This window comes from Gobio gobio, assembly GCF_949357685.1.
Source record: "Gobio gobio genome assembly, chromosome: 20".
In the NCBI taxonomy this organism is placed as follows: domain Eukaryota; kingdom Metazoa; phylum Chordata; class Actinopteri; order Cypriniformes; family Gobionidae; genus Gobio; species Gobio gobio.
Window position 1 is genome coordinate 47,408,290 of NC_137113.1, and position 16,558 is coordinate 47,424,847.

General features: G+C 44.2%; 1 protein-coding gene across 1 annotated transcript in view; it reads right to left on the minus strand.

The window, feature by feature from the left end:
- Positions 1-16,558, minus strand: part of pemt (phosphatidylethanolamine N-methyltransferase) — a gene marked incomplete at its 5' end in the record, with an annotated part of 159,194 nt that overhangs the window by 47,645 nt on the left and 94,991 nt on the right. Inside the window, 1 exon segment of the mRNA XM_079846332.1 lies at positions 14,620-14,765. Coding sequence (XP_079702458.1) covers positions 14,620-14,765 — 146 coding nt within the window.

The following is a 16,558-nucleotide window of genomic DNA, read 5'->3' on the forward strand; positions in this document are numbered from 1 at the left end:
GTCCCAGACCAGATCCTGAACACCCGCGCCGCCATCTCTAGCCGTTTTGGAAATGGAGCTGCGGGAAGAGAGATTTCCAGGAACACGACGGATCTCCGAACTAATCATTCACAGGAAAGCTCAGAGGTTTAATGAGGAGTTATGATTCTGCCACGACTCGCTACTCAAGAACATTCACACTAAACTCTGATGCATCGAAATGTTCATTAAGAGATCAGACGGCTTAATCCACTCACACACACACACACACACAAACACACACTCACACAAACTCGCACACACACACACACATACATACACACACACAGAGACAGAGACAGACACACACACACACACACTCACACAAACTCGCACACACACACACACACATACATACACACACAGAGACAGAGACAGACACACACACACACACACACACACACACACACACACAAACTCGCACACACACACACACACACACACATACATACACACACAGAGACAGAGACAGACACACACACACACAAACTCACACTAACACACACACACACACACACGCACACACACACACACGCACTCACACACACACACACACACACGCATACACACACACAAACACACACACACGCACACACACACACACGCACACACTCACACACTCACTCACACACACACACGCACACACACGCACACACACACTCACACTAACACACACACACACACACACACACACTCACACAAACTCGCACACACACACACACACACACACACACACACACACACACACACACACTCACACAAACTCGCACACACACACACACACACACACACACACACACACACACACACACACACACACACACATACACACACAGAGACAGAGACAGACACACACACACACACACACACACACACACAAACTCACACTAACACACACACACACACACACACACACACATACATACATACACACACAGAGACAGACACACACACACACACACACACACACACAAACTCACACTAACACACACACACACACACACACACACACAAACTCACACTAACACACACACACACACACACACACACAAACTCACACTAACACACACACACGCACACACACACGCACACACTAACACACACACACACACACACACACACACACACACACGCATACACACACACACACACACACACACACACACAGACGGACGGACGGCTTATTCCAAGTCTTCTGAAGAGACACGATCACTTTATCTGATGAACACATCTGACTCAGGCTTTGACGGGTGAACACACACTCTTCACTCTTCATCTGCGTTCTGGAGTCTTATGGGTTTGGAACGACGTCTTCATGATTAGGCAATCCAGCCCTTTAGTGCTGCGGTTTATCAGGTCATCCTCAACAAAAGGCCGGTCCACTTCCCCCATCAGGACATGTAACCAGACCCGGCCTTATCTGGGTTCAGACCTTCTTCTCTCTGACCCAGTTTGGGACAAAAGGTGTGACGATAGCACCTGCACCTGCTGTCCGAGTTCCTGGAGCTTCTTTTATTTGGGTTTAATTTTTTGCATGAATGTATGTGTGTTATATAAGCCCTTCGCTCTTACACATACAGAATACACTGAATGGAAAATATGCTTCATTCACAAGTACAAAGAAATGCTAACCTGAAAACTCAAAAAATAATGCCATCTATCCGTCCATTTTGTCCTCAGACCAGTCAGGGTGCCCATGCTGACCCCTGTGGGATGAGCTGAACAAACAAGTCTGATCCATGGAGGCCCCACCTCGCAACTTACAGGACTTAAAGGATCTGCTGCTAACATCTTGGTGCCAGATACCACAGCACACCTTCAGGAGTCCATGCCTCGACGGCTCAGGGGGACCAACACAATATTAGGTCATAATGTTATGCCTGATCGGTGTATAGTAAAGTGTAATTTATTCCTGTGATCAAAGCTGAATGTTCAGCATCATTACTCCAGTCTGAAGTGTCACATGAAATCATTCTAATATGATGATTTGATGCTCAAGAAGCAATTATGATTATTATCAATGTTGAGGAATATTATTCTTTGAGATTGAGATTGAAATCTTCTGTAACATTATAAAAATCATTACTGTCACCTTTGATCAGTTCATCCCTGTTGAAGTAAATATTCTGGTAAATGTTTTGAAAAAATTTTTTTTTTACAGTATAGTTTCTGTTGTTGTCTAATAATGAATAACTGGGTCATATTTCAGTGCTGAGTTTATCAGTGACTGAGTTCTGGACTCACGTTAAAACTCCTGAAATAATAAAAGTTCAGAGAGAGTTCCACGTGAAATTATTATATAAATTATATATAGTTATTTCATATGTAAAGATTACAGCCAATCACAGCAGTGGGCGTTTCCATCCATCCATCCATCCATCATCCATCCATCAACCATCCATCCATCATCAATCCATCCATCAACCATCATCAATCCATCCATCCATCCATCCATCCATCCATCCATCCATCCATCCATCCATAAACAATCCATCCATCCATTATCCATCAACCATCAACCATCCATCCATCATCCATCAACCATCATCAATCCATCCATCAACCATCATCCATCCATCCATCCATCCATCAACCATCAACCATCAACCATCCATCCATCATCCATCAACCATCATCAATCCATCCATCAACCATCATCCATCCATCCATCCATCCATCCATCAACCATCAACCATCCATCCATTATCCATCAACCATCCATCAACCATCCATCAACCATCATCAATCCATCCATCCATCCATCCATAAACCATCCATCCATCCATTATCCATCAACCATCCATCAACCATCATCCATCCATCAACCATCCATCCATCAACCATCCATCCATCCATCATCCATCCATCCATCAACCATCCATCCATCCATCATCCAACCATCCATCAACCATCCATCAACCATCCATCATCCATCCATCCATCCATCCATCCATCCATCTATCCATCCATCCAACCATCCATCAACCATCCACCCATAAACCATCCATCAACCATCATCCATCCATCCATCAACCATCCCTCCATCCATCCATCATCCATCCATCCATCAACCATCCATCCATAAACCATCCATCAACCATCATCCATCCATCCATCCATCCATCCATCAACCATCCATCCATCCATCCATCCATCCATCCATCCATCAACCATCCATCAACCATCATCCATCCATCCATCCATCAACCATCCATCCATCCATCCATCATCCATCCATCAATCAACCATCATCCATCCATCAACCATCCATCCATCATCCATCCATCCATCCATCCATCAACCATCCATCCATCCATCCATCCATCCATCAACCATCCATCAACCAACCATCCATCCATCATCCATCCATCATCCATCCATCCATCCATCCATCCATCAACCATCCATCAACCATCATCCATCCATCCATCCATCATCCATCCATCCATCAACCAACCATCCATCAACCATCCATCATCCATCCATCCATCCATCCATCCATCTATCCATCCATCCATCCATCCATCCATCCATCATCCATCATCCATCCATCCATCAACCATCATCCATCCATCCATCCATCAACCATCCATCCATCATCCATCCATCCATCCATCAACCATCCATCCATCATCCATCCATCCATCAACCATCCATCCAACCATCCATCATCCATCCATCCATCTATCCATCCATCCATCCATCCATCATCCATCCATCAACCATCCATGCAACCATCCATCCATAAACCATCCATCCATCCATCCATCCATCCATCCATCCATCCATCAACCATCCATCCATCCATCCATCCATCCATCCATCCATCCATCCGTCCATCAACCATCCATCCATCCATCCATCCATCAACCATCCATCCAACCAACCATCCATCAACCATCCATCCATCCATCATCCATCAACCATCCATCCATAAACCATCCATCCATCCATCAACCATCCATTCATCCATCAACCATCCATCCATCCATCCATCCATCAACCATCCATCCAACCATCCATCAACCATCCATCCATCCATCCATCAACCATCCATCCATCATCCATCCATCCATCAACCATCCATCCAACCATCCATCATCCATCCATCCATCTATCCATCCATCCATCCATCATCCATCCATCAACCATCCATGCAACCATCCATCCATAAACCATCCATCCATCCATCCATCCATCAACCATCCATCCATCCATCCATCCATCCATCCATCCATCCATCCATCCGTCCATCAACCATCCATCCAACCAACCATCCATCAACCATCCATCCATCCATCATCCATCAACCATCCATCCATAAACCATCCATCCATCCATCAACCATCCATTCATCCATCAACCATCCATCCATCCATCCATCCATCAACCATCCATCCAACCATCCATCATCCATCCATCCATCAACCATCCATCCAACCATCCATCATCCATCCATCCATCTATCCATCCATCCATCCATCATCCATCCATCAACAATCCATGCAACCATCCATCCATAAACCATCCATCCATCCATCCATCAACCATCCATCCATCCATCCATCCATCCATCAATCCGTCCATCAACCATCCATCCAACCAACCATCCATCAACCATCCATCCATCCATCATCCATCAACCATCCATCCATAAACCATCCATCCATCCATCAACCATCCATTCATCCATCAACCATCCATCCATCCATCCATCCATCAACCATCCATCCAACCATCCATCATCCATCCATCCATCAATCAACCATCTATCCAACCATCCATGATCCATCCATCCATCCATCCATCCATCCATCCATCCATCCATCATCCATCCATCAACCATCCATGCAACCATCCATCCATAAACCATCCATCCATCCATCAACCATCCATCCATCCATCCATCCATCAACCATCCATCCATAAACCATCCATCCATCCATCCATCCATCCATCATCCATCCATCAACCATCCATGCAACCATCCATCCATAAACCATCCATCCATCCATCCATCAACCATCCATCCATCCATCCATCCATCAACCATCCATCCATAAACCATCCATCATCCATCAACCATCCATCATCCATCATCCATCAACCATCCATCCATAAACCATCCATTCATCCATCAACCATCCATTCATCCATCCACCATCCATCCATCCATCCATCCATCCATCCATCAACCATCCATCCATCCATCATCCATCTATCCATCCATCCATCCATCATCCATCCATCATCCATCCATCAAACGAAAGTTTACTTGATAAAGTTTTAAATATGGATATTTTTCTTACACAAACGCGTCGATTCGCTTCAGAAGGCCTTTATTAACATGCGTGGAGCAGTTATATGACGGACAGATGCACTTTTTATGGACTTCAAAAACAGAGCAACAATGAATCCACTTCTAAAGCTTGGATTAACCAGAACATTTCTAATATAACTCAGATTTTATTCGTCTGACAGAAGAATGTCACACACACCTCGGATGACTTGAGGGAGAGTAAATCATGGGCTAATTTTCATTTTTGGTTGAACTATCCCTTTAAATTAGCATGCTTTATAGTGTGTCTGACACAGATTAAGTTATGGAGTGAATAAATATAATTATGTAGAATAGATTGTTCCCTTAGATCAGGGATGCCCAGCCCTGTTCCTGGAGATGATAACACACCTAGAGCAGCTCATTCAGCCCTTCAGGAACACTTGATGATTGCAGACGGGTGTGTGGAACAGGGCTGGGCTGCCTTACATACTTCATTCATATATATATGACATAGGCTCAATAAATGCTTCAGTCCACCAACTCTGTAAAAGCAGCCTGACCTACATCTCAACTCTCATCTCTGAGTTCATAACGGCTTGCTTGGCTGTGATTGGCCAGAGGCAGGTGTTATATACCTGGAGGAGGTTCATCAGGTGTAAGTAAATCCTCACAGAACATCAAGTGCTTTTTGAACATGTTAGCATTGTTAACCTCCTGTGCACACAGCACTGAAATATGACCCAGTTATTCATTATTAGACAACAACAGAAACTATACTGTAAAAAAAAATATTTTTCAAAACATTTACCGGAATATTTACTTCAACAAGGATGAACTGATCAAAGGTGACAGTAATGATTTTTATAATGTTACAGAAGATTTCAATCTCAAAGAATAATATTCCTCAACATTGATAATAATCATAATTGCTTCTTGAGCATCAAATCATCATATTAGAATGATTTCATGTGACACTTCAGACTGGAGTAATGATGCTGAACATTCAGCTTTGATCACAGGAATAAATTACACTTTACTATACACCGATCAAGCATAACATTATGACCTAATATTGTGTTGGTCCCCCTGAGCCGTCGAGGCATGGACTCCTGAAGGTGTGCTGTGGTATCTGGCACCAAGATGTTAGCAGCAGATCCTTTAAGTCCCGTAAGTTGTGAGGCGGGGCCTCCATGGATCGGACTTGTTTGTTCAGCTCATCCCACAGATGCTCGATTGGATTGAGATCTGGGGAATTTGGAGGCCAAGTCAACGCCTCAAGACCAGGCCACCTTCTTCCATTGCTCCGTGGTCCAGTTCTGTGGCCGGTTCTCCACTGGTTCTCCATGACCCTGTGGCCGGTTCTCCACTGGTTCTTCATGACCCTGTGGCCGGTTCTCCACTGGTTCTTCATGACCCTGTGGCCGGTTCTCCACTGGTTCTTCATGACCCTGTGGCCGGTTCTCCACTGGTTCTTCATGACCCTGTGGCCGGTTCTCCACTGGTTCTTCATGACCCTGTGGCCGGTTCTCCACTGGTCCTTCATGACCCTGTGGCCGGTTCTCCACTGGTTCTTCATGACCCTGTGGCTGGTTCTCCACTGGTCCTTCATGACCCTGTGGCCGGTTCTCCACTGGTTCTTCATGACCCTGTGGCCGGTTCTCCACTGGTTCTTCATGACCCTGTGGCTAGTTCTCCACTGGTTCTTCATGACCCTGTGGCCGGTTCTCCACTGGTTCTTCATGACCCTGTGGCCGGTTCTCCACTGGTCCTTCATGACCCTGTGGCCGGTTCTCCACTGGTTCTTCATGACCCTGTGGCCGGTTCTCCACTGGTTCTTCATGACCCTGTGGCCGGTTCTCCACTGGTTCTTCATGACCCTGTGGCTAGTTCTCCACTGGTTCTTCATGACCCTGTGGCCGGTTCTCCACTGGTTCTTCATGACCCTGTGGCTAGTTCTCCACTGGTTCTTCATGACCCTGTGGCTGGTTCTCCACTGGTCCTTCATGACCCTGTGGCTGGTTCTCCACTGGTCCTTCATGACCCTGTGGCCGGTTCTCCACTGGTTCTTCATGACCCTGTGGCCGGTTCTCCACTGGTTCTTCATGACCCTGTGGCCGGTTCTCCACTGGTTCTTCATGACCCTGTGGCTGGTTCTCCACTGGTCCTCCATGACCCTGTGGCCGGTTCTCCACTGGTCTTTCATGACCCTGTGGCCGGTTCTCCACTGGTCTTTCATGACCCTGTGGCCGGTTCTCCACTGGTTCTTCATGACCCTGTGGCTAGTTCTCCACTGGTCCTTCATGACCCTGTGGCCGGTTCTCCACTGGTTCTTCATGACCCTGTGGCCGGTTCTCCACTGGTTCTTCATGACCCTGTGGCTGGTTCTCCACTGGTTCTCCATGACCCTGTGGCCGGTTCTCCACTGGTTCTTCATGACCCTGTGGCCGGTTCTCCACTGGTTCTCCATGACCCTGTGGCCGGTTCTCCACTGGTTCTTCATGACCCTGTGGCTAGTTCTCCACTGGTCCTTCATGACCCTGTGGCCGGTTCTCCACTGGTTCTTCATGACCCTGTGGCCGGTTCTCCACTGGTTCTTCATGACCCTGTGGCCGGTTCTCCACTGGTTCTCCATGACCCTGTGGCCGGTTCTCCACTGGTTCTTCATGACCCTGTGGCCGGTTCTCCACTGGTTCTTCATGACCCTGTGGCTGGTTCTCCACTGGTCCTCCATGACCCTGTGGCCGGTTCTCCACTGGTCTTTCATGACCCTGTGGCCGGTTCTCCACTGGTCTTTCATGACCCTGTGGCCGGTTCTCCACTGGTTCTTCATGACCCTGTGGCTAGTTCTCCACTGGTCCTTCATGACCCTGTGGCCGGTTCTCCACTGGTTCTTCATGACCCTGTGGCTGGTTCTCCACTGGTTCTTCATGACCCTGTGGCTGGTTCTCCACTGGTCCTCCATGACCCTGTGGCCGGTTCTCCACTGGTCTTTCATGACCCTGTGGCCGGTTCTCCACTGGTTCTTCCTTGAGCACTTTTGATAGAGTCTGACCACTGCAGACCGGGAACACCCCACAAGAGCTGCAGTTCTGGAGATGTTCTGACCCAGTCCTCTAGCCATCACAATCTGGCCCTTGTCAAACTCACTCTAATCCTTACTCTTGCCTATTTTTCCTGCTTCTAACACATCAACTCTGAGGACAAAATGTTCACTTGCTGCCTAATATATCCCACCCACTAACAGAGATCATAAGTGTAATTGGTCATAATGTTATGCATGATTGGTGAATATTCACATAGAAAACAGCGATTTTAAATTGCAATACTATTTCACATTATTACTAGCCTGACGTCGTCATACTCAATTCTAGTCAGAATATGAGTCTGATCTGCTCCGTTGGGCTGTGATTATGGGGTGTGTTTTAACCGAACCAGGAAAGACCTCAATTGGATAGACCTACAACCAATCAGAGCAACGGAGCGACGCATAACATTAGTTGTCAAATGTCAACAGAACTCAACTGACCTGTGTTGCCAAGTCCGCGGGTTGAAGCGACCACAATAATGTAATATACAGACCCAGGAATGTGAATTTTAGCAGGAAGCCCCAATAGTATCCAGTTTCAGAACACCATCCACAGAACCGGAAGTGAGCGGCGCTACCCATACACGTCGTTTTCATATGGATTTTAAAGTTACTTTTCATGCAAGAGAAACATGCATTTAAGCCAGTGAGATGTGAACAGAAGCATGAAGGAGAATATGTTGAGTTGTGTGTGATATTTCTGTCATGATACATGTGGTGGTGAACGAATATTGAATCTGTTCACGTCTTTCGCGGTTTATCATTAAAGCTTTTTTTGCATTTGTCAAAAGATATTATTTGTCTTAATATTAAATAATTATTCATTAATAAAACGTATACATTTAGTTTTCAGAGATGAAAACACTTTCATCTTTTCAAGTATTTCTGCAGAAATGCCATGATATGGGCTGAAGAGTCTTTTGTGTTTTAAGTTTTTTTGCATGTTTTTAATTTTATTATGTGCCGTTTAAATTCGTTTTAAACCTATTATTTTAGAAATATTTTATACATGTCCTATTTGTTTTCTTTCAGAGAAACACATGTTTCACTTTAAGGCCTTGTATTAAATGGTTATTTTTATTTGACATTTGAAAAATAGAAATGTCTCATTCTCCGTCTATTATTTTCAATCGAATAATACGATTGAATATAGAGTCAAATGGGAAACACTTTATAACATGTTACAAATGTATTAGGCCTAATATATTTTTAAAATTAAAATAAAAAGTTGTAGTATTGTTAAAGTAACAATTAACTACAATGTTTGTGTCCATTAACATTAAATCTCATAGGCTATTTTCTGTCAGTATTATTTAGAACAACATAATACAAAATCCATACAAAACACAAAATAATACTAATATATCTATAGTCAAATGAGAAACACTTTACAACATGTTATACATTTATTAATATTTTTTAAATAAAAACTGTGTGTAGTTTTAGCCTGTTTCCATGAAGTATAAACTACTGTCTTTGTATTCATTGATTTAAGCATGATCAATAGGCTATGTTTTAAAATGTTGATCATTGTACATCATGACATGCATATTATATGAACAGAAAAGTGACTTTATTTAAAAGTATTGTTGTTAAATATTGTAGACATCGATCCGACCAAAATCCATGTGAAAACAGCTTATATTTATCAAAAGAAAATTACATATATGGATAGCGCAACTATGACTGTTTAAGCCCCGCCCCTCACTTCCGGTTCTGAAACTGGTGTTCTGAAACTGGTGTGCTGAAACTGGTGTTCTGAAACTGGTGTTCTGAAACTGGTGTTCTGAAACTGGTGTTCTGAAACTGGTGTTCTGAAACTGGTGTTCTGAAACTGGTGTTCTGAAACTGGTGTTCTGAAACTGGTGTTCTGAAACTGGTGTGCTGAAACTGGTGTTCTGAAACTGGTGTTCTGAAACTGGTGTGCTGAAACTGGTGTGCTGAAACTGGTGTTCTGAAACTGGTGTTCTGAAACTGGTGTGCTGAAACTGGTGTTCTGAAACTGGTGTTCTGAAACTGGTGTTCTGAAACTGGTGTTCTGAAACTGGTGTTCTGAAACTGGTGTGCTGAAACTGGTGTTCTGAAACTGGTGTTCTGAAACTGGTGTGCTGAAACTGGTGTGCTGAAACTGGTGTTCTGAAACTGGTGTTCTGAAACTGGTGTGCTGAAACTGGTGTGCTGAAACTGGTGTTCTGAAACTGGTGTTCTGAAACTGGTGTTCTGAAACTGGTGTGCTGAAACTGGTGTGCTGAAACTGGTGTTCTGAAACTGGTGTTCTGAAACTGGTGTTCTGAAACTGGTGTTCTGAAACTGGTGTTCTGAAACTGGTGTGCTGAAACTGGTGTTCTGAAACTGGTGTGCTGAAACTGGTGTGCTGAAACTGGTGTGCTGAAACTGGTGTGCTGAAACTGGTGTTCTGAAACTGGTGTGCTGAAACTGGTGTTCTGAAACTGGTGTTCTGAAACTGGTGTTCTGAAACTGGTGTGCTGAAACTGGTGTTCTGAAACTGGTGTGCTGAAACTGGTGTGCTGAAACTGGTGTTCTGAAACTGGTGTGCTGAAACTGGTGTTCTGAAACTGGTGTTCTGAAACTGGTGTTCTGAAACTGGTGTTCTGAAACTGGTGTTCTGAAACTGGTGTTCTGAAACTGGTGTGCTGAAACTGGTGTTCTGAAACTGGTGTTCTGAAACTGGTGTTCTGAAACTGGTGTGCTGAAACTGGTGTTCTGAAACTGGTGTTCTGAAACTGGTGTTCTGAAACTGGTGTGCTGAAACTGGTGTTCTGAAACTGGTGTGCTGAAACTGGTGTTCTGAAACTGGTGTTCTGAAACTGGTGTTCTGAAACTGGTGTTCTGAAACTGGTGTTCTGAAACTGGTGTTCTGAAACTGGTGTGCTGAAACTGGTGTTCTGAAACTGGTGTTCTGAAACTGGTGTGCTGAAACTGGTGTGCTGAAACTGGTGTGCTGAAACTGGTGTTCTGAAACTGGTGTTCTGAAACTGGTGTGCTGAAACTGGTGTGCTGAAACTGGTGTGCTGAAACTGGTGTTCTGAAACTGGTGTGCTGAAACTGGTGTTCTGAAACTGGTGTTCTGAAACTGGTGTTCTGAAACTGGTGTTCTGAAACTGGTGTGCTGAAACTGGTGTTCTGAAACTGGTGTTCTGAAACTGGTGTTCTGAAACTGGTGTGCTGAAACTGGTGTTCTGAAACTGGTGTTCTGAAACTGGTGTGCTGAAACTGGTGTGCTGAAACTGGTGTTCTGAAACTGGTGTTCTGAAACTGGTGTGCTGAAACTGGTGTTCTGAAACTGGTGTTCTGAAACTGGTGTGCTGAAACTGGTGTTCTGAAACTGGTGTGCTGAAACTGGTGTTCTGAAACTGGTGTTCTGAAACTGGTGTGCTGAAACTGGTGTGCTGAAACTGGTGTGCTGAAACTGGTGTTCTGAAACTGGTGTTCTGAAACTGGTGTTCTGAAACTGGTGTTCTGAAACTGGTGTTCTGAAACTGGTGTTCTGAAACTGGTGTGCTGAAACTGGTGTTCTGAAACTGGTGTTCTGAAACTGGTGTGCTGAAACTGGTGTGCTGAAACTGGTGTGCTGAAACTGGTGTTCTGAAACTGGTGTTCTGAAACTGGTGTGCTGAAACTGGTGTGCTGAAACTGGTGTGCTGAAACTGGTGTTCTGAAACTGGTGTGCTGAAACTGGTGTTCTGAAACTGGTGTTCTGAAACTGGTGTTCTGAAACTGGTGTTCTGAAACTGGTGTGCTGAAACTGGTGTTCTGAAACTGGTGTTCTGAAACTGGTGTTCTGAAACTGGTGTGCTGAAACTGGTGTTCTGAAACTGGTGTTCTGAAACTGGTGTTCTGAAACTGGTGTTCTGAAACTGGTGTGCTGAAACTGGTGTGCTGAAACTGGTGTTCTGAAACTGGTGTTCTGAAACTGGTGTTCTGAAACTGGTGTGCTGAAACTGGTGTTCTGAAACTGGTGTTCTGAAACTGGTGTGCTGAAACTGGTGTGCTGAAACTGGTGTTCTGAAACTGGTGTTCTGAAACTGGTGTTCTGAAACTGGTGTGCTGAAACTGGTGTTCTGAAACTGGTGTTCTGAAACTGGTGTGCTGAAACTGGTGTGCTGAAACTGGTGTTCTGAAACTGGTGTTCTGAAACTGGTGTTCTGAAACTGGTGTTCTGAAACTGGTGTGCTGAAACTGGTGTGCTGAAACTGGTGTTCTGAAACTGGTGTGCTGAAACTGGTGTGCTGAAACTGGTGTTCTGAAACTGGTCTGCTGAAACTGGTGTGCTGAAACTGGTGTGCTGAAACTGGTGTTCTGAAACTGGTGTGCTGAAACTGGTGTTCTGAAACTGGTGTTCTGAAACTGGTGTGCTGAAACTGGTGTGCTGAAACTGGTGTTCTGAAACTGGTGTTCTGAAACTGGTGTGCTGAAACTGGTGTGCTGAAACTGGTGTGCTGAAACTGGTGTGCTGAAACTGGTGTGCTGAAACTGGTGTGCTGAAACTGGTGTGCTGAAACTGGTGTTCTGATACTGGTGTTCTGAAACTGGTGTTCTGAAACTGGTGTTCTGAAACTGGTGTTCTGAAACTGGTGTGCTGAAACTGGTGTTCTGAAACTGGTGTTCTGAAACTGGTGTTCTGAAACTGGTGTGCTGAAACTGGATATATCTCGGAAGCCCTGCCAAAATAACACATATTTTACCCCCCAAATGCCTTTTTTCTCCCCGGAAAGCTATTGGGCTTGTTTTTGGCTAGTTTTGAGTAGCAATTGACCTATCGGTAAGCCCCTCCCCTCGAACGCAGATGAGCCAATAGCAGTTGAGTATCATTTGCACTGGGACCGGAACTCTGACATCTTTAGGCTTCAGCGCCATTGAGAAACATTGGAGAATCCGAAGCTCTCATCGGTTTGATGGTGTTTATGCTACAAAAATACTCTCGTTAAGTTACGATTAAAGTCCCTGCTAACATACAAACCGAAATAACTAACTGTTCTCACGTCATGTACCACTGTAGGTCAAAAACACGAAGGTCTACATTTCACTGCCTCTCCATATTAAACTGGTTATATGTCAATTAATTTCATTTTAGATATGTTTAAGCTCTACATTATCTCCTATTTTGATGGGTATTATAGTCTCCGGGTAACGAAAGGAAGAGCTCGCACGCAGTTTATCGGAGTTGTTTTGCAAAGTTTACCAGTTTTTAACTGCACCCTCGAAAAGTCATAAGCACTGAGTTTATGTGTGTTTACTGTTAGTTGTATGTGTGTTTTTGTGTAATTTGCTGTGTATGTTAATGGTAATGCAACGGAGAGAGAGAGTTTGTGAATGAGACGTTAATGCGCACTTCTTATGCTTTGTTTGTTCAGCTCTTACGATGATTTTTTGGAGTGAAAAACGACATAATAAAGCATCAGTAAAGTTTGTCCATCATTCAGACAGGATATATACGCTACAATCTGTGTCCAAAAACATCTTGGGATTAGGTTTTCACACTGACAGCTGTCATTGTAAGATATAGCAACTCCGTTTCTTTGTCCGAGTTAGCAACGGTAACTAAGGTGGGCGGGGCTTACCGATAGGTCAATTGGGCGGGTTTTGTTGTAAAAACTTGGCAACCCTGTCTGCACACACGCTGGAATAAGTAACGTTAGAAGAAAAAGATGAGTGTAAACGATCGTTGCCGGTGTTGTAATAAAATAATTTAAGGATACACAGAGTACACCAACACCATCATCATTTCTGAGAGAAATAGTAAAGGTGAACGCATATACGAACAAGTTCTCCGTTTAGGATTAGAACAAATTCAACCCAAGAGCCTTCGATGACGTGGATGATTACGTTACTGTTGATCATCTGTCCATCATCCTCTAAAGCCCGCCCTGATGATTTCATTGGTCCGAACAGTTTCTGTTCAGGCATAATTCCTCCTCTATGGAGCGAGTCCAGACCGAATTGCCCGAGCAAAAAAAATTGTGGGTGGGGCTAAATTCGGCTGGCATCCAGGCTAGATTATATCATTACACTGGCAAGAATATGGTTACATGTAAAGATGCCGTACCAAGTATTTCAACTGCTTTTGAAACACTGTGTTTTTTTCACTTCCTGAAAAGTAACCGTTTTAGACATACGTGAGTTTCATCGGGCAGCGACGATATATAAATGTGTGTGTGTGTGTAAGGTCAGAGAGCTGTAAAGTTGGATGTGAAGTATCAGTGGATGGATTTACCCAGGAAAGTGCCAGTAACGCCCAGAGCCATGAAGCTGCTGATCACAAACAGAGAGCCCAGCGTCATGAGAGCGGCTCCTGCATAATACACTTGTTCATTCTCCAGCGGCTCCCAGCGCGGCTGTCCCTTCATGGCGACTGTAATGCTGAGAGACAAACAGACACAGAAAGCAAATGTCAGAGAGACAAGCACTAAAAACCAACAGCACATGTTGCCTTCTGTGTTCAAACAGGCGTTCAATCAGCGTTCAAGCACAAGAAGACGCGAAAGAGAACTCGCACACGCCGTGTGAGAAGTCAACACTTCATTGAGTTCACTTTCAAACCTTCTTGCACTTAAAAGGACAAATTTACACAAAAATAAGCCCCAGAATGGGAATAGAAACCAAAAGTATAGGCGATCACAATATATACAAAGACTGGAGGTAAATGGCTCCAGCTAGCCTAGCTTAACACAAAGACTGGAGGTAAACGGCTCCAGATAGCCTAGCTTAGCACAAAGACTGGAGGTAAACGGCTCCAGCTAGCCTAGCTTAGCACAAAGACTGGAGGTAAACGGCTCCAGCTAGCCTAGCTTAACACAAATACTGGAGGTAAACGGCTCCAGATAGCCTAGCTTAGCACAAAGACTGGAGGTAAACGGCTCCAGATAGCCTAGCTTAGCACAAAGACTGGAGGTAAACGGCTCTAGATAGCCTAGCTTAGCACAAAGACTGGAGGTAAACGGCCCCAGCTAGCCTAGCTTAGCACAAAGACTGGAGGTAAACGGCTCCAGCTAGCCTAGCTTAGCACAAAGACTGGAGGTAAACGGCTCTAGATAGCCTAGCTTAACACAAAGACTGGAGGTAAACGGCTCCAACTAGCCTAGCTTAGCACAAAGACTGGAGGTAAATGGCTCCAGCTAGCCTAGCTTAGCACAAAGACTGGAGGTAAATGGCTCCAGCTAGCCTAGCTTAGCACAAAGACTGGAGGTAAATGGCTCCAGATAGCCTAGCTTAGCACAAAGACTGGAGGTAAATGGCTCCAGCTAGCCTAGCTTAGCACAAAGACTGGAGGTAAACGGCTCCAGATAGCCTAGCTTAGCACTAGCTTAGCACAAAGACTGGAGGTAAATGGCTCCAGATAGCTTAGCTTAGCACAAAGACTGGAGCTAAACGGCTCCAGATAGCCTAGCTTAGCACAAAAATGGGAGGCAAACGGCTCCAGATAGCCTAGCTTAGCACAAAGACTGGAGTTAAACGGCTCTAGATAGCCTAGCTTAGCACAAAGACTGGAGGTAAATGGCTCCAGCTAGCCTACTGCTCAATAAGTGACTAAATAACGCCAACATTTTCCTATTTACATGTTTTGATGTGTTTAGTTACATCGTGTACTAAGACCAACGGAAAATGAATAAAACTTTTTATTCATTTTTGAGTGAGATGCTAACGGTCTAATCAGATTCAATGATCTATGCTAAGCTATGCTAAAAGTGCTACCACAGACCCGGAGATCGACTGAATGGAGTCGAAAACGGTAAAACTCAACTGTTTAACTCCGGGGGAGACAGAAAATGAGCCTATTTTCAAAACTTCTCAAAGTGCTTTACATTAAAACTACTAATAATACATATATAGTAAATGCATAAATATACATATCGCAATAAAAAAAAGCCAATCTAAAATGTTTTCAGGAAAGATTTAAAAAGTGCATATAACAACAGAAACTCGGGTTACACTTTATTTCAAGGTGTCCGTGTTACAGTGTAATTATACATTTAAGTACTGAGTAATTAGAATTAATTACATGTACTGTACTGTATTATGGGGTGAGAGTTTGGTTTGGGCTAGTTGCATGTAATTATACATAATTTACTGCTATTACTATAGCAAGTGCTTGCAACAACATGTAGCAAGGACAATGTAAAATAAACTTGTTTTCCAATTGACCCATATATTTC